General features: G+C 42.9%; 2 protein-coding genes across 10 annotated transcripts in view; both read left to right on the top strand.

Annotated features, from left to right (window-relative positions):
- The window catches only part of TBC1D9B (TBC1 domain family member 9B), a 322522-nt gene that overhangs the window by 195812 nt on the left and 107346 nt on the right, over positions 1 to 19364 (top strand). The window lies entirely within an intron of this gene.
- Positions 1 to 19364, top strand: part of RNF130 (ring finger protein 130) — a 157848-nt gene that overhangs the window by 78266 nt on the left and 60218 nt on the right. For 7 of the 9 annotated variants that reach the window (XM_050794226.1, XM_050794230.1, XM_050794229.1 and 4 more), the window contains 2 exons: positions 10967 to 11038; positions 12873 to 12955. In XM_050794226.1, the coding sequence (XP_050650183.1) occupies positions 10967 to 11038; positions 12873 to 12955 (155 nt within the window). Of the gene's footprint in view, positions 1 to 10966; positions 11039 to 12872; positions 12956 to 14188; positions 14426 to 17187; positions 17423 to 19364 lie in introns of those variants that run through there. The other 2 variants (XM_050794232.1, XM_050794233.1) reach the window with 2 other exon arrangements.

Genomic DNA, 19364 nt, shown 5'->3' on the forward strand with positions numbered 1-19364 from the left:
ATTCAGTACCCTGCTGATATGGTTTGGCTGTGTCCCCACCCAAATCTCATCTTGAATTATAGTTCCCATAATCCCCATGTGTCATGTGAGGGACCCGGTGGGAGGTAATTGAACCATGGGGGCGGTTAACTCCATGCTGTTCTTGCGATAGTGAGTGAGTTCTCACAAGATCTGATGGGATGGTTTTATAAGCGTCTGGCATTTCCCCTGCTGGCACTCATTCTCTCTCTTGCTGCCCTGTGAAGAGGTGCCTTCTGCTATGATTGTAAGTTTCCAGAGGCCTTAGCCATGCAGAACTGAATTGATTAAACCTCTTTTCTTTATAAATTACCCAGTATTTCCTCATAGCAGCATAAAAACAAACTAATACACCTGCTGTCAGCATTGGACAGATTATCTAGACAGAAATTAACAGAATACATTGGATTTGAACTGTACTATGTACCAAATGGACGTAACAGACATTTACAGAACACTGTATGAGATTGCTGCAGAACACACATTTCCCTCAACATATGTAACATTCCTTAGAAACACTGTGAATTAGAAACAAGCCTCAACAAATTTTTAAAAATAGAGATCATGTCATGCATCTTAGAACACAGTGGAATAAAGCTGAATAACCAGATGCACTTTGGAAATAGTATCTGCATGGAAACTAAACAACATGATCTCTAACTACCATACGGTTGACAAACATATTAAGAAAGATATTTCTTAAGTTCTTGAAATAAATGAAAATGGAAATAAAACATACCAAAATCTACAAGATAAAGCAAAAGCAGTGCTAAGAGAGAAGTGTTTATATCAATGAATGCCTAAATCAAACGATTAGAAATATTTCAAATGAAGAGCCTGGTTATGTACCTCAAGGAACTGGAAAAGCAAGAGTAAACCAAACTCAAAATTGGTAGAATGAAAGAAATAATAAAGATCAGCATAGAACTAAATGAAATAGAGACTAAAAACACAATACGAAGGATCAACACAATGAAAAGTTGTTTTTTCCAATAGATAAATGGCTAAAAGACCAAGAATAAAAGAAGCCTCAAATCAGAAATGAAAAAGGAGACATTACAACTGAAACCAACAAAATACAAAGGATCATCAGAGGTTTGTGAAGAACTGGACACTAACATACTGGAAAACCTAGAGCAAATGGATACATTCCTAGCCACATGCAATCTGCCAACATTGAACCAAGAAGAAACAGAAAGCATGAACAGAGCAATAAATAGTAATGACCCCTCAACAAAAAACCCAGGACCAGATGGCTTTACTGCCAAATCCCATCAAATTTATAAAGGATAATTAACGTCAGTTCTTCTGAAACTATTTCAAAAAATGAAAGAAGAGAGAATTCTTTCTAACTTATTCTACCAGACCCAGATTATTCCAATATTAAAACCAGGCAAGGGCACAATAAAATAAGAAAACGGCAGGCCAATGTCCTTGAACATAGACACAAAAATCCTCAACCCAGTTCGAAGAAAGTGAACCCAACAACACATCAAAAAGATAACACAGCAATATAATGTGGGATTTGTCCCAGGGATGGATGGTTTGGCATATGCAAGTCAGTAATCGTGATGTATCACATCAACAGAATAAAGGAACAACAAATACCATATTCTCAATAGACACAGAAAAGGCATTTGATAAAATTCAACACTCTTCAGAAATTAGGTATAGAAGGAACATACTTCAAAATAATGAAGGATATACAAGACCCACAGCTAACATCATATTCGTTAGGAAAAGCTGAAAGACTTTCCTTTAAGAACTAGTTCAAGACAAGGATGCCCACTTCTACCTACCACCCCCCTATTCCACATAGTACTGGAAGTCATAGCCAGAGCAATCAGAACATAGAAAGAAAGAAAAGGTGGCCAAGCTTGGTGGCTCACACCTGTAATCGCAGCACTTTGGGAGACCAAGGTGGGCGGATCACTTGAGCCCAGTAGTTCAAGACCAGCCTGAGCAATGTGAGGAGACCCCTTTCTCCACAAGAAATACAGAAATTAGCCAGCTGTGGTGGTGTGTGCCTATAGTCCCAGGTATTCAGGAGGCTGAGGCAGGAGGATCGATTGAGCCCAGAAGGTCCAGGGTGCAGTGAGCCATGATCACGCCACTACACTCCAGCCTGGGTGACAGAGTAGGGACCCTGTCTCTAAGAAAAAAAATAGAAGAAAGAAAGAAAGATAGGAAGGGAGGGAGGGAGGAAAGGAAAGGGAGGGAGGGGCATCCATATAGTAAAGAGAGTATTATCTCCCTTTTCAGGTTATGTGACCATATGTAGAAAAAAAACAAAAGAGTTCACCAAAAACTCATAAACCTGATAAATTCAGTAAAGTTGGAGGATACAAAGTTTGTGTACAAAAGTTAGTATCATTTCTATACGCCAGTAACAAACTAGATAGTAAGGAAATCAAGAAAGCAATCCTATTTACAAGTCACATAAAAATAAAATACATAAGAATAATAAATTTAACCAAGGAATATTCTCAAACACTGATGAAAGAAATTGAAGAGATCACACAAAAGTGGAAAAAGGTATGTCATCATATTTAAAATATATGTAGATACTAGTCTATTTTATCATTTACTATCATAAAATATACAAAGATCCATTGTAAAAAGTTAACAATTATTAAAACACACACAAATACAAGGTACCAGTCACAGTTGGAAGAAATGTAAACTGTGTTAAATCGTAACTGCATAAAGTTAACGGTAGTATGTACTGTATTAATGGAACAGTTTCATAGCCACCTGTTGCTATTGTGATTGCAGGTGTTGCCAGTATCCACTTCAAATGTCATGTGACATACCCTTATGAGCAGTTTGTCCCTCCAGTAGGCTGATTATTGCAGTAAAAGTGATCTCTTGCAGTTCTCACGTAGTTTTCATTGTATTTAGTGCAATTTCATGAACCTTGAATATGACACCATGGGGCCTGTATGAGGTGCCATAGTGATGCTAGAAATGCTCCCAAGAAGCAGAGAGAAGTCATGACATTACAAGAAGTTGTAGTGCTTGATACATACCATAGAGAGAAGTCTTCATTCAGCGCAGGTGCTGCCATTTCACAAGGAATGACTTAGCATATCATTTAAAACACACACGAGAACAGAAAAAGCTACTCATGAAGCCATTGCAATAGCTACACCAACGGGCACGAAAACAGTATACTTTTTGCTAAATGCCTTTTGCAGCTTTTATTTGGGTGCAGGATTTCTATAAGGAAGGCATACCTATAGTATCCAATGTGATTTGAGGAAAAGCAAAGCAAAGGATATAGAGCTAGAGAATTTAATGGCAGCAAAGGTTGGTTTGAAAAGTTTAGAAAGAGATTTGTCTTTAAAAATGACAAGATAACAGGAGAACTAGCTTTTGACAAGAAGTAGCAGTCAAGTCAGATTCCCAGATTTCATTAAGAAAATCATTGAGGAGAAAGGTTATTTTTCTGAATGGATTTTTAATGTTGATGAAAGTGCCCTATTTGGAGGGGGAAATGCCACAAAGGACATTTAGTAGTAAGGAAGAGAAGAGAGAACTAAGACTTTAGGCATTTGTTTTGTGCAAATGCAGTCAGGTCTATGATCAAGACTGCCCTTATTGATAAAGCTACTAAACCCCAGCCTAGAAGGGAAATTATAAATACCATCCATCAGGTTTTAATTGCAAAACAGGGAGGACCGAATAGTGGGAACTCTTTGTGAATTGGTTTTATCAGTGCTTTGTCCCTGAAATTAGGAAGTACCTTGCCAGGGTAGGACTGCCTTTTAACGTGTTTTTGATATTGGAACATGCCCCTGGCCACCCAGAACCCCATGAATTCAATACCGAAGGCTTCAGAGAGGTCTTCTCGACCCCAGACATGCCTCGAATTCAGCCTCTAGAGCAGGGGGTCATAAGGACCCATATGGCTTAGTACACACAGTATGCTACGTAAAGCATTTAATGCTATAGAATAGAATCCAGATAAAACATCATGAAAGTCTGGAAAGATTGCACTGTTGAAGATGTCATTATTATTATAGGAAGTGCCATGAAAGTCTAAACAAAAGATTTCTATGGGAGAAAACTGTGTTCAGGCATTGTATATCAGTTCACAGGATTTATGATAGAGCCAGTCAAGGAAATCATGAAGCAGATTGTAGATATGACAAAAAAAAAAAAATCAGGGCGTAAAGGGTTTCAAGATAAGCATGTTGGAGAAATTCAAGAACAAATAGATACTACACCAGAGTAATTAATAGGAGATGACTTGCTGGAGATGGGTGCTTCCATGTTGTTCAAGGGGCAGCTGTGATAACAATCTCAAACCAACTATAGGTTGAGTACCCTTTATCCAAAATGCTTTGGAGCAGAAGTTTTTCAGATTCTGGAATATTTGCATTATACTTAACCATTTCGGCATACAAAATCCAAAATTCTGAAATTCAGAATGCTGTAGTGAGCATTTCCATTAAGTTTCATGTTGGCACTGACAGTGTTTCATACTTTGGAGCATTTCAGATTTTGATTTCAAATGCTTAACTTATACAGAAAGTGGAAAAGGTAGGAATACCTCCAATTTCATTGTATGGCACCAGTATCATTCCTAATACCAAAACTAGACAGAAATACTACAAAACAAAACTACAGACCAGTTCCCCTCTTGAACGTAGATGCAAAAATTCTAAACAAAAATTTAGCAAATTATATTCAACAATATGTATACATTCATCATGACTAGGTGGTGTTTACTCCTGGAATGTAAGTTTCATTTAACATTCAAAAATTAATGTATTATTACCATATTAGCAGGCCAAAAAAGTTAAAACTGTATGATCTCAGTAGATGGAGAAAAGATATTTGCCAAAGTCCAACATCGATTCCTGATTTTAAAACTTTCCTCAAACTATTAGGGGCATCTATGAAAAACTGACAGCTACCATTATATTTAATGGTGAACAAGTAAATTCTTTTTTCTAACATTAGGAACAAGAGAAGAGTGTGTCCTCTGGTCACTTCTGTTTCTGCGTTGTTCTTTAGATTCTAGTCAGCACAGTAAATAAAAAGGAAAAGAAGTAAAAGGCATCCATTGTGGAAATGTAGAAGTAAGCTGCCTTCATTTACAGACATTATTTTCTGTAGAAATTTAGTGTAAAAATATGTTGGAATCTATGAAAAAGACCAACAGATTTAACAAGGTTCCATGATACAAGATCAATATAAAAGAATTAATTTTATTTCTATATATGAGTAATGAAGAATTGGTTTTTAAAAATGCATTTTCATCAAGCAGATGGTGGACACCTATAGTCCCAGCTACTTGTGAGGCTGAGGTGGAAGATTATTTGAACCCAGGAGTTTGAGTCCAGCCTGGGCAACACAACAAGACCGCATCTCTAAGAAAGTTAAATTTTAAGAAATCCCATTTTCTATAGCATCAACAAATAAGAAATTCTTAACAGTAAATCTGACAAAATATGCAATATGCCCTATATAGTGAAAACTAACTATTGCTGAGAGAAATTAATCAACTAAGTAGGTAGAGAGACACATACACAGTGTGGAGTGGAAAACTTAATGTTATTAAGATGCCCATTCTCCCCAAGTGGATGTATACATTCAGCACAATCTCATTGTAAATCCCTGATGTCTTTTATCATAGAGATGGACAAGCTGATCCTAAAGTTCATATGGGAGCGCAAAATATCGAGAAAAACCACAAGGATGTTAGAATAGAAAGGAAATGTGGGATGGTTAACACCACCTAATTTCAGACCTGTTTCAAAGCTTCAGAAATCAGGACAGGATTGTCTTTCCTTAATGGTGAATAGATGCGTGGTGTCCGCACATAGACCCACACATTTATGTACAACTGATTTTTGACAGATTTGGAAAGGTGATTCTGTGGAGAACGGACAACCTTTTCAGCAAATGATTCTAGACCAATTGTATGTCCGTATGCAAAAAAAAAAAAAAAAAAAAAAATCATCTGTGCCTGACAGAATACACAGAATGAGTCAGAACCCTAAATACAAAGTATAAAACCATAAAACTTCTAGAAGAGAAAACAGGGAGATGTCTTTGTAACCCTGAAATAGGCAGAGATTCCTTAATATGATACTAGAGCACCATCTACCAAATGAAAAAATGATTGACTTCATCAAAATTACCATAAAGTGAGGGAAAATACATGCAAAAGGATTTTTATCTGGTATATGTAATGTTCTCTCAAAAGTCAATAATAGAAAACAACTCAGAAATACAGGCAAAAAACATGAACGGACACTTCACCAGAGACAATGTACATATGGCTGATAAGTACAGGAAAAGATGGTCAACATCATTACAATAGGGAAATGCAGATTAAAACTGTAAGGAGGCTGGGTGCTATGGCTCACACCTGTAATCTCAGCATTTTGGGAAGCCAGAGCAAGAGGATTGCTTGAGCCAATAAGCTTGATACCAGCCTGGGCAACATAGTGAGACCTCGTCTCTACAAAAATAAAAATAAAAAAATTAGTTGGGCATGGTGGTGCACCTCTGTAGTTCCTGCTATTCAGGAGGCTGAAGCAGGAGAATCACTTGAGTGAGCCCCAGAGGTCGAGGCTGCAGTGAGCTGTGTTTGCACCACTGTACTCCAATCTGGGAGACAGAGCAAGACCTTGTCTCGGAAAAAAACAAAAACAAACCAACAAAAAAAACCCCACAAAAACTCACCATACCAAGTGTTGGTGAGAATGTGGAGGAACTATTATAGTTGCACGTTGCTGGTGCAAATGTAAAATAGTATGCTCAGTTTGGAAAACACTTTGGCAGTCTCTTAAATAAAAGTCAGACACCTGTCAGGTGAGCCCATCTTTCTACTTGTTGTGTTTACCTCAGGAAAAAAGAAAGCATATGTCCATGCAAAGAATTGCACAGTCTTCATACAACTAAAGAATATTGTCAGCTTTTCAGTACAGCCAAAAACTGGACCACAATGCAGATGTCCCATCAACAGGTGAAAGGATATTGTGGGCCATCTCTTCAGTGGGATACTAGATAACATTAGAAAGGAGTTAACTGTTGAAACATGCACCAAGGTGGATTAATCTCAAGACAATCATGCTGAGTGAAAGAAGCCTACACACAGTGGTACATACTGTATCTATTCCATTTATATAAAATTCCTGAAGTTGTAAACTGCTGGAGCATAAAGTAGATCATGGAGGGATGGGGTGGCGGGAGGAGGGAATTAGGAAGGGGCGCAAAGAAATTTGGGGATGTGATCGATGCACTGTCTTAATTGTAGCTAGGTTTTCATAGGTCATGAAAACAAAAGTGTAGATTTCATATGCAACTTCAAACTGTAACTTTAAATCTTTGTCAAGGTGTAGATTTTAAATATATGCAGTCTATTTTACGTCAATTCTATCTCCATAAGGCAGTTTAAAACCAGCGTGATAGAGGGGACTCATAGATTAGGCTTCGAAGACAGAGCAGCCACACGCAGTGTGTGGATTTTATATCTCGATTCAAACAAGCCAGCTACTTAAAGACATTCTGTAAACACCTAGGGAACTTGTAATATAATGTGAGTATTGGATAATGTTGATTAACCATTGTTACTTTTGTTAGGAAAGATAATGGCATCTAACAAAAGCCCGTATCTATTAGAGGTGCTTAGTGAGAATTTTATGGCTGAAATGATGGGATGCTTACGATATGCTTCAGAATCATCTAACACAATAAAGAGGGGAAACATAAAAACTAGAAGTAGGCCGGGCGCGGTGGCTCAAGCCTGTAATCCCAGCACTTTGGGAGGCCGAGACGGGCGGATCACGGGGTCAGGAGATCGAGACCATCCTGGCTAACACAATGAGACCCCGTCTCTACTAAAAATACAAAAAAATTAGCCGGGCGAGGTGGCGGGCGCCTGTAGTCCCAGCTACTCGGGAGGCTGAGGCAGGAGAATGGCGTAAACCCGGGAGGCGGAGCTTGCAGTGAGCCGAGATAGCGCCACTGCACTCCAGCCTGGGCGACAGAGCGAGACTCCGTCTCAAAAAAAAAAAACAAAAAAACTAGAAGTAAAATTCTGGTAACTGAAGCCGGATGCTAGATACATAGGGAAGGCTTTATTAAATTATTCTCTGTTCTTTTGTGTATTTAAAACTTTCCCCTACATTTTTTCTTACATGTTTGTATGGGTTTTTTTTTTTTTTTTTTTTTTATTCTTTCTTTTTTTTTTTTTTTTTTTTTTTTTTTTTTAATTTATTTATTATTATTATACTTTAAGTTGTAGGGTACATGTGCATAACGTGCAGGTTTGTTACATATGTATACTTGTGCCATGTTGCTGTGCTGCACCCATCAACTCGTCATTTACATCAGGTATAACTCCCAATGCAATCCCTCCCCCCTCCCCCCTCCCCATGATAGGCCCCCGGTGTGTGATGTTCCCCTTCCTGAGTCCGAGTGATCTCATTGTTCAGTTCCCACCTATGAGTGAGAACATGCGGTGTTTGGTTTTCTGTTCTTGTGATAGTTTGCTAAGAATGATGGATTCCAGCTGCACCCAAGTCCCTACAAAGGACTCAAACTCATCCTTTTTGATGGCTGCATAGTATTCCATGGTGTATATGTGCCACATTTTCTTAATCCAATCTGTCACTGATGGACATTTGGGTTGATTCCAAGTCTTTGCTATTGTGAATAGTGCTGCAATAAACATACGTGTGCATGTGTCTTTATAGCAGCATAATTTATAATCCTTTGGGTATATACCCAGTAATGGGATGGCTGGGTCATATGGTACATCTAGTTCTAGATCCTTGAGGAATCGCCATACTGTTTTCCATAATGGTTGAACTAGTTTACAATCCCACCAACAGTGTAAAAGTGTTCCTATTTCTCCACATCCTCTCCAGCACCTGTTGTTTCCTGACTTTTTAATGATCGCCATTCTAACTGGTGTGAGATGGTATCTCACTGTGGTTTTGATTTGCATGTGATGACGAAAATTAATTCAAGATGGATTAGAGACTTAAATGTTAGACCTAATACCATAAAAATCCTAGAGGAAAACCTAGGTAGTACCATTCAGGACATAGGCATGGGCAAAGATTTCATGTCTAAAACACCAAAAGCAACGGCAGCAAAAGCCAAAATTGACAAATGGGATCTCATTAAACTAAAGAGCTTCTGCACAGCAAAAGACACTACCATCAGAGTGAACAGGCAACCTACAGAATGGGAGAAAATTTTTGCAATCTACTCATCTGACAAAGGGCTAATATCCAGAACCTACAAAGAACTCAAACAAATTTACAAGAAAAAAACAAACAACCCCATCAAAAAGTGGGCAAAGGACATGAACAGACATTTCTCAAAAGAAGACATTCATACAGCCAACAGACACATGAAAAAATGCTCATCATCATTGTATGGGTTTTTAACATTCTTAAGGTCTCTGTTGTTTTGGTCCCCGCCTCGCTCCGTCAGGAGCAGCATCTGCCTTCCCCGCAGTGTAGGGCACGGATGTGTCTAGAGGGACCATCTCCCTGATGTGCCAGGGACAGTCTTGGTTTGTGCCCTGTGTCCCAGTGTGAATGTTCTAGGGCCCTCTGATTCACAAAGCTTTTCTAATTTGAACAGGAAAGCAGATGCTCTTCTTAGTTTTCTTCACATACCTGTTCTTTACACCTATTTATCTTTACCAGATTATGACTTTGCCTGGAACCTCCTCCTATCCCTACACCTGGAACCGCCTCCTAACCCTATGCCTTTCCCATCTCACCCCTTCCCAGTCTTGACCCAGGCCTCGACTCCTCAAGACCTTCCTTGGTGTTGCTCCCCTGCCTCGCCCCACCCCTCCTAGTCACCTCCTCTTGCTGCCACCTGGCCCTGGGCATGCTTGAGGGTTCACCGTTAATGTAACTGTTCCCAGTTCAGTGAGCTTTTCAAGGGTAGGGATCACCATCTCTTCATCTTTGGGTTGTTGGTACCAAGCAGTGCTAGCAGTATCCGGGAGAATGTTGCATAAATCCAGCCCTGGAGATTCTCTGACCTCACCCTTAGAGATCATGAAAACAGCTCAACCCTGGAAGGTAAATACACCTTCCTAGGATGACAGAGGGTAGTGTAGCAGAGCCGGAAGTAGAGCTGTGACGCGTTCCTTCTCTTCACGCTTGATGATGTGTTAAGCAGTTTCAAGGAGCAGTCAGGGTTTCCCTTTTCTAAGACAGCATTTACACACCTCATGGTGATCATTCCTTGAGCAGACTCCAAAAGCCATTAGAGCAGCAGGAGTGGCTCTGGAGTGTACAAGAAGTAGGTTTGATAATGCTGTGATATTTCAAATGTTTATTCAACACAAAATGCAGCAATTATGACACCTGGCTTTTACTGCTGGAGAATTGAAGACCTATATTTCTAGGGAGTTGGACCTAACAGGGTGCTCTAACACTTTTTTTTTTTTTTTTTTTTTTTTTGAGATGGAGTCTTGCTTTGTCGCCCAGGCTGGAGTGCAGTGGCCGGATCTCAGCTCACTGCAAGCTCCGCCTCCCAGGTTTACACCATTCTACTGCCTCAGCCTCCCGAGTAGCTGGGACTACAGGCGCCCGCCACCTTGCCCGGCTAGTTTTTTGTATTTTTAGTAGAGACGGGGTTTCACCATATTAGCCAGGATGGTCTCGATCTCCTGACCTCGTGATCCGCCCGTCTTGGCCTCCCAAAGTGCTGGGATTACAGGCTTGAGCCACCGCGCGCGGCCGCTCTAACACTTTTTATTATTCAACCAGAATGCTGAATCTGTGGCATAGCCACCAGTTTTTCTATCTAAAAAAAAAAAATTTATCATTCTCTTATATGTAGGACATGGAGAGGAATGTAGTAAAATGGAGACTTTATACTTTTAATTGCTTAGAAATAAAGTACGTCATTCAGAGACCTTACACTTAATATCTGTTTTTATTTGCAATTTTCACAGCGTCGTCTTGGAGATGCAGCTAAGAAAGCCATCAGTAAATTGACAACCAGGACAGTAAAGAAGGGTGACAAGGTACTGTAATGAACTAACTTTAGCACTGTAAAAATAATCAAACAGTTTTGTTTTTGTTTGGTGGGAGAGGACACACCCTAATTGTTTACATTTCATTTGTTAGATTTTCTCCCAACTATACTACCTAATGCTTTATTTTAAACTACTTTCTTACAGTAACTCTAGCTGTGTTTTCCTACAGAGTTTTCTTCTGCTAAAACCTAGCATACATTTTCAGAGAATTCTAGTGAGACCATTTGTGCGTTAAAGAGCCAGGAGATGTGTGTTTTCTTCCTATACTTCCTGGGACTTTGCTGTGTCTCTTGTTTTATTTTTTCACTAATTACATGGAGAATTGAAGACCTGTATTTCTAGGGAGTTTCACCTAAAAAGGGGCTCTCTTTACAATGGGTTGAGCAGTTTGAAAGAAGAGCAAAGTGTGTCAGGGTCATCGCTGGTGGCTTGGAGGACCGGGGAGAAAGGCAGTGTCAGGCTGCTGTGGTGGAGACCTCTGACTGACATCCCCCTCTCAGAGCTCTAGTTACGGTAGAGCCCTGCTTCTCCGCTAGAAGGACACAGCTGCACCTTAGTGCTGCCCCTACATTCAGAGTGTTCAAGGTTTTCTAGAATGGGAAAATGGAATCTCAAAAGGCATGAAACCAAAACTGTCTCCTGCCCCACACCCAATTCTAATATTTAAGCACAGAGTTGTGCCTGGAAGAATAATTTCATATGATTCTCTGTCTTCCTAGGTTTTACCAGTTTCTTGGACTTTACCCATTGTATTCCCATTGCCTTGATACCACCGTATCTAGTTGCCTTTGAAACAACTTCAGAAGGTGGAGACATTCTTAGTGAACTTTATTGTGCACCAAGGAAACAGAAAAGGGGGGAAATCACTCAAGAAAATATAAGTAGCATCAAAACAGCTTGCATTTCAGTGGCAGAGGAGTGGTAACCAGTGTAACAGTGTAAATGTGTTCTTGGCCTGGTGGCCTCAGCTGCCACATTAGGATGAAATTCCCTGGAACGGATTTAACCTACCCATCTTACATTGTATCCCAGGCCAGCACAGTTATTTCCTTTAATTATTAAAGCCAATTCATCTTAGTTTGTACCTGCTAGACCTGGCAAGAGTTGTCCACTGAGTTTCAGTCCAAGTGACAATGACATGGCAAACAGTCTGTTTTCCTGGCTTATGGCGTGTTTTGTTTTATGACAACTTTTGCAAAACCCCTTCTCAGTCCTAGGAGGAAGGAATTCAATTAATTTGGTGTCTAAATACCTGGCTGACTCTTTCTCACTCTTGATGAAGACCAAGTATTGAATTGAGCCAGTGACTCTCCTCCATCCCCAATCTGTGACCAGATTCACAGCTCCCATTTTTGGGGTGGGTTTCTAGACAGCAGTCTGCTAGGACTCGACTCACCATCTTTCCTGTCTGTACTTAGGTGTGTCTTTAAGTGAGCATCCTGGTGAGCTTCCAGACTGTCAAACATAGCAGTGAAACCTCTTCAGACCAATCAGTAGTACAGGAGCAATGAGGGATGGGGAGATCATGATGGTCCAAGCTGATTCTAACCTTGAAAAAATTAGAATTACGACTTAATTTTTGTAAGACATATCATAAACAGAATTAATACAGATTGTTAAAATTTTAAAAACAAAATAGATTGGCTTAGACATAATTTGGGCCAATATAGTTAGGCAAATAAAAACAAATTAATTTTAATCATTTTTCACTTTATAACACTTGCTTACCATAGTAGCCACAGAAAGATTCTGAGCTGAATCGCATCCCAGCCATTTGTCTACTTGCAGCATGTGACTTTTGTTTCTGGACTTTTCATTTTAGGAAACTGACCCAGACTTTGATCATTGCGCAGTCTGCATAGAGAGCTATAAGCAGAATGATGTCGTCCGAATTCTCCCCTGCAAGTATGTCAACTTCATTTGTTTGAAAAAGAATGATATTAATGTGCTTTGTATGCCTCCTTTTAAGAGTGGGCATCTCCCTTGCTTTTGAGTGCCCCCCACCCCGTGGCTTTCTGGAGGCCACGTCTGCTGTGCGTTGCTGGCCATGGGGCTGTGGCCGGCAGGGAGTGGTGCTGCTCAGCAGGTGCAGGCTGCACAGCCTTCCTAGGTGTAGCCAGTATGCGACGTGCACGCGGCCTCCGGACTCCCCAGACACAGCCTAGGAGTGTTGAGGTTGAGAATTCTTGTTCTGTGGTTTCAATCGTCTTTTTACGTTTGTTTTCTTTCTTTCTTTCTTTCTTTTTCTTTCTTTCTCTTTCTTTCTTTCTTTTCTTTTCTTTCTTTCTTTCTTTTTCTTTTTTTTCTTTTTCTTTTTCTTTTTCTCTTTCTTCTTTTTCAATCAGAGTCTCGCTCTGTCACCCAGGCTGGAGTGCAGTGGTGCAATCTCAGCTTACTGCAAGCTCCGCCTCCTGGGTTCAAGCAATTCTCCTGCCTCAGCCTCCCGAGTAGCTGGGATTATAGGTACCCACCACCACGCCCCGCTAATTTTTGTATTTTTAGTAGAGACAAGGTTTCATCATGTTGGCCAGGCTGGTCTCGAACTCCTGACCTCAGGTGATCCACCAGTCTCAGCCTCCCAAAGTGCTGGGATTACAGGCGTGAGCCACCTCACCCGGCCTGTTTTCTTTAAAGATGGGGTTCTTGCTCTGTTGCCCACAGCTGAACATGAACTCCTGGACTCAAGCAGTTCTCCTGCCTTGTCCTCTCAGAATGTTGGGATTACAAGTGTGAGCCACTGTGCTCGGCATTGATTTGTGATTCATGTAGGTTTCAAACACAGTCCCTTGTTCCTATCCATCTTAGACTACATCGCTAGGCCCTTCAGTGAGACTTCCATCGAGCTCACCTGGCTCTGGGTACAACAACTCCGGGGACTTGGATTAAATATTTTTCTAAACCTGGATTATGCAAAATGGAGGGAACTGATACCTGCTTTGTGCCTGCTGTGGTTCAGGTGCTCTGCTCTGAGCAGACTATACTCACCTTCTCCTATAATTCTCTCAGCAGTCCTAAGAGGGTGTTTTTTCCCCGTTGTACAGTGAAGGATGGTGAGCCAATAGCAGGTTCCAGGGTTGCACATTCAGAAATGGCAGAGCTGTGTCAAGGCCTGCCTTTAATGTCGTGCTCCCCACATAGGACCCAGGCTTCCCTCCGTGAGGAGAAGATTCGCCTGTGCCTGGGTGCCCTGGAAACAGCATGTTGGTTTCTCCCATGGCTCCTCTCGAGCTGGGGAGTATGAAACCAAGATACACAGTTCTGAGTGTCAATTGGATAAACAGGAAATCACCTGCCAAGAAGCCTAAAACCAAAGAGTTTGCCTCTTCTCCCGTCTATTTAAAAGACATCCACACAACTCCAGCCTTATAATATGGAGCATGTGAATTAATAAAATAATTGTGAGTTGTTACCTCCATGAGGCTACTGGTCTTATTTTACTTACAAAGTATCTATTTTGAGTCTAGGAAAATTTGTTTTTTTTAAAAAAAAATCAAACTGAAGAAGAATTACATCTACTGAAACAGAAATCCAAGATTCTAGAAGTCAAGTCATTCTAGTTTATGTATAAAGGAAAATCTATAAAACTAAATGTAGGCTGTCCTATAGAAAATTAAACTATGGAACAACCAGTCTCCCTTCACATGCAGTCATTGATGGTCTAAACGTGAGGCTAAAGGAAATGCACACGCAAGTGCCAATCAGAAGAAGGGCCAGCGGGACACAGGGAGGTGTCATCCACACTTGCCTGCTTCAACACTGGAATGACCGGGAGAAGCCAAGGCTCTCCACATTCTGTCTTGCTATTTCAGCCCAGGATCCTCTAGAACCATATGGTACCTAAAAATGAGGGACTCCAAAACCATTCCTGGGCATTACTAAAATGAGGGGGTCCTCAGGAGAGGCTCGGCCTAAAGTAGGTTTTCTGGGGGCTTCATCCCATTATCTTCATCCCTTCAGTGTTGACTTTTCCACAGTTTCATTTGGAGTTACCTTTTTCCTTTTGTATGATTTTTATTTTTTGTAGAGTTGGGGTCTCACTGTGTTGCCCAGGCTGCTGTGAACTCCCGGCCTCAAGTAATCCTCCCACCTTAGCATCCTAATGTGCTGGGATCACAGGCGTGAGCCTGACGTCTGTCCCTCTTCTTAAAATTTAGTTCAGTGCTTTCCAGATGTGACTGTGCATCAGAGTCTTTAGGAGGCTTTCAGAAACATCCCGAGTGGAGGCCAGGCGTATGCACTTATATTATAAGTTCCTGCCCGATTCTGATGCTGCAAGGCCACGCCCTCCAGCAAGGTCCAGGACATGGTTGATCTGAACCATTTCTGCAGCTGCACCTGCCACCATAGAAGTGGTTTGTGTTTGTGGTCTGCTTATGAGTGTTAGAATTTTTGGCATACTTCTTTCGTTGCACCCTCTATGGTACTGTCACTCGGCTGTCTTTCAGTACTGGGTCATTGTGTTACTATCCGTGCTCACTGCCCTGGCTGAGTGTAGAGTTTTCCCTGTTGCTGTAGAACTGAGCGGCTGTTTGTTCCTCTGACACCCCCTGCGTCACCAAGCTGTAACTTTCCCTAGACTGCACCGCACAGCCTGCTCAACACAGCACCCCATTTCACTGCCACGTAGCAACAGTGCAATTATCAGCTGTAGTGCAAATTAACTTTATACATCAAGCAGTACTTGTGACAGTCTTTAACCTAGAGCAGCATTTCTCCACCTTGGCACTGTCGATGTTTGGGACCAGGTCATTGTTTGGGGGTGTGGGCATTGCAGTGTCCTTGGCCTCTACCCACTAGGTGTCAGTAGCACCCACCCACACACAGTTGTGACAACCAAAGCTGCCTCCGGATGAGAACCACTGAGCTGAGGATGGCTGTGCGCCTCTTCAAGCCTCTCCTCAGCAGATGCCACTCGCAGAGCTGCGCCTTCGCTGTCGCCAAGCTGCCGCTTACAGAATTCCTTCTGCCTTGGGACGCCTCCCCACCCCGAGTGTCTTTGAAGCCAGAGTCAGTGTCACCTGCTGTGGCTCTCTGTACCTCATGTTGCTAAGCGGTTCTGCTCCCTCACCATCCTCCCAAGGGACTGAACTGACTTGTCAGGGCCTGCCTCTGCGCAGAGCCCTGCCCCCACCTGGCTGGCATCCCACGTTCGTCACAGCAGCACCTGCAGGTGTGTTCACTCTACTTCAGCACCTTAACTCACACGCTTACTCTCCACTCTCAGAGGACCCCTTCACCATCGACTTCCCAGAGGAAGCAATGGGTGGAATTCCTCGGCCTGCTGACCCGGGCACTCAGGCTGGAGAGGCCGTCTGCTGTGGTCCGTGCCGCTCCTCCCCGCTGCGTGCCTGCTCTCTCCCTTCCTCAGGGTCTCGTTCTGTTGGCTGGCTGCTCCTTCCAGTGTTCTGTCTCCACTCGCCGGCATCTCGTCACACTCGTATTTCCCAGTCCAGTTTTTAAAACTGTCTTTCAAAGCCATCACCCTCCAAGTACCGCCCCACAGCCTCTCCTGTCATACCTGCCCACTGCCTCTCCTCCGTGAGGGAGGGAGATGGGCCTGGACACCTTTGTGTCCATCTTAACAATTCACAAGCTCAGGTAGGGCTTTCTATCCAGAACTGTCCAGCCTCTCAGGGATTGCCTTCTTCTTGCCACATGACCTTTCCTTTTCCTCTTCTGTCGCACTGTTTACTGTGGACAGGTGGCAGCTGGCATGGTGGAGGGGCCTCCTCCTCGGCTCAGTGATCACAGCTGATTCTCCCTTGGATGTTAGCCAGCAGGTCTTAGAAACTGAGGAACCGGTCACCTCGTCTTATTTAGACCTCTTAAAGGTTAGTCATAGGAGCTTTTAGTAATTAGAAGTACTTTTTCAGAAGTGGAGTGCTGCAGCGTGGATGGATGAACGGATGTTTCCGTGCCACTTTGGGAGCTAAAGCGGGGGGCCGGCACTGCAGATGTCTGAGGCTCCACTGCAACGGAGGGTCTGTAGAGACGGTGACTGCTGCCAGCCCCAGCATGTCTGAGGCACCACTGCAACGGAGGGCCTATAGAGACAGTGACTGCCGCCAGCCCCAGCTAGCAGAAGAGAGTTTCTGTCTGTGACCTTTAATAATTCTGCATCCTTTTATATTTGCCAGGTTCTTAAACGGCACCAAGAGGCTGCAGAGCTGTGAGAGCAACTCACCTTCCTCCCACAGAGCCTCCCCTCCCACAGCGCTCTTCCACTCACTCTAGTTTATGGCGTGTGTGGGACATAGGAAAGGGGAGGGCACTGAATTTCATTATTGCTGGGTTTGTTCCTTTCATGTTTGTTTCTCATTCTGTATCCCAAAGTATTTCTCATAGGAATAAAGGACTTGTTGAAGTTCGGTATGCTTGTGCTTTTCATGTTTCACTGTCCACATGTTACCTGCTTTCTGTCCCAGTGCACCACCCACCCACCCTATGTGTGGCGGGCCTGTTCTGCATTCATGTGTGTTTTTATCACATGAGTGGGGAGCTTATTTTCAAGGCCCCACTTGCCCCAGGTGTGTCTTTCTGAGGCCTCCTGGGTGTCCATGGAGCACCTTCCACAGTGAGAGCCCACAGCCATAGTGAGGGCGAGCATGTTTAGGCGTGCAGGAGTGTGACCAGTTGGTGGGGCTGCTCTGCCCGTGTGGTGGCCCTGCATGTGCTCAGCCTTGGCACTTCTCTGAGTGGTCCACACGCTGTGTTGCATTGACTGCTCCAAACACCTCCCGAGGTAGATTAAACGCCCCGGCCCAGTCCTTAGCTGAGAGCTCTGCACGGCAGAAAGGTGGTTTGCCAAGCACCACACCGGTGTAGCAGAACTTTGCCTAGAAGGGAAGGAAAGGCCATGGTGAGTTCAGTGAAAGTTGCACTGAAGAGACCAGCAGGAGGGTTAGACAATGGGTGATGGGGGACAAAGTACCGCATTCAGAGCAGCTGCCTGTGGAGATAGATCACAGAAGAGACAGGAAGGAGAGAAGGGCCGTGGGTGAAGAGAACAGCCACCCAGCTTTGTTAGTGAAAGTGAGGGATGTGCCGAGGGAATTTGAGACTGAAGATCTCTGGGTGAGTTGCACGGAAGCTGGACTAGTGGGGAATTTGGAAAGATAATTAGGAAGGAAGGGTGTTTAGTGCTCTGAGGTAGGGGTCAGGGGTAAGAGAGAGATGGGGTGGATGGAGAGCCCAAAGACCAGAAATATTTCAGGTTTTCAGTTAGCTAAAGAAGGAAGGTTTTCTAAATTTGTCGCCAGAGAACCAGTTGGTCTTTTTTGGTTTTCTTCATAGTACCCTACAGCCTAAAGGAGAAATTTTTAATTGTTTAGTAAAACAGAGGGGCGGACACTTCTTTTATATCAGTAATCCTGGAAAGAAACAGTTACTGAAGAACCCAAACATATTTGTAACTAATTTCAGGTTAAAGAAACAGGCAGAGAACACTGAACTCATGCAGCTTTAAAAAGAAAATACAAGGATTATACCATTTGCTTCTTTCAGAATAAAGACAGACAGGACAATCAGAAAAGGGAAAAGCAAAAACGCCCCAGTAGGGAGCACCAGGACCACACCTCTATCCCCCCAGGTGGCTGCTGCGGCTTTACCAGGTCTCCACCAACAGTTCAGCAAGCCCAGCCACCCCCCAACCCCATCTGGATACCTCTCACTTCTGTACCAGAGCCCCAATCAGAACACAGCACCTAGGCCTCCCCCGACCCCCAGCGGGATACCACCCATTCCTGCACCAGAGCCCTGATCAGAGGTCACAGCACCGTATCTCTTCTGTTACCTATCAGTTGGCCAAGTCCCATCATCCGCCCTGTGTAGGCCTGACCTGCAGCACCTCCGGCCACCCCACCCTAGTGCTAACCCAGTGCACAGGTCATACCCCTCCTGAACATGTATGCAAGGTACCAGGCATTTGCGTCCGTGTGACTTTCTAGAGGGAGATTCTGTAATTTATATCAGATCTAAGGGAGTTTGTATTCACCAAAAGGGTTAAGAAGCCTGTTGTGGTCTTTGCTGGTCAGCAGCCAGCATTAGTGCAGTTGACCCCTGCTGGAAAGGCCAGGCTGGCCCTGGGGACACCCTGTAGTAAGGAACCGCGCCACACACACAGGCTACGAGGAATAAGACATGATTCCTTAGGCGTACTGAATGTATTTGGGGCTTACCTATGGATTGGCGGGTTTCCAGCCCTTAAGTAAAAGCTTTAAGGTTTAAATAAATGCCTTGGGGGTGATGGTTCTGGTTATTTCATTGTCTGCGAATTTAAGACTAGACTGACAAATCCATTCTTCAAGATCTTTAC

Source organism: Macaca thibetana, chromosome 6 (genome assembly GCF_024542745.1).
Source record: "Macaca thibetana thibetana isolate TM-01 chromosome 6, ASM2454274v1, whole genome shotgun sequence".
Classification (NCBI taxonomy): domain Eukaryota; kingdom Metazoa; phylum Chordata; class Mammalia; order Primates; family Cercopithecidae; genus Macaca; species Macaca thibetana.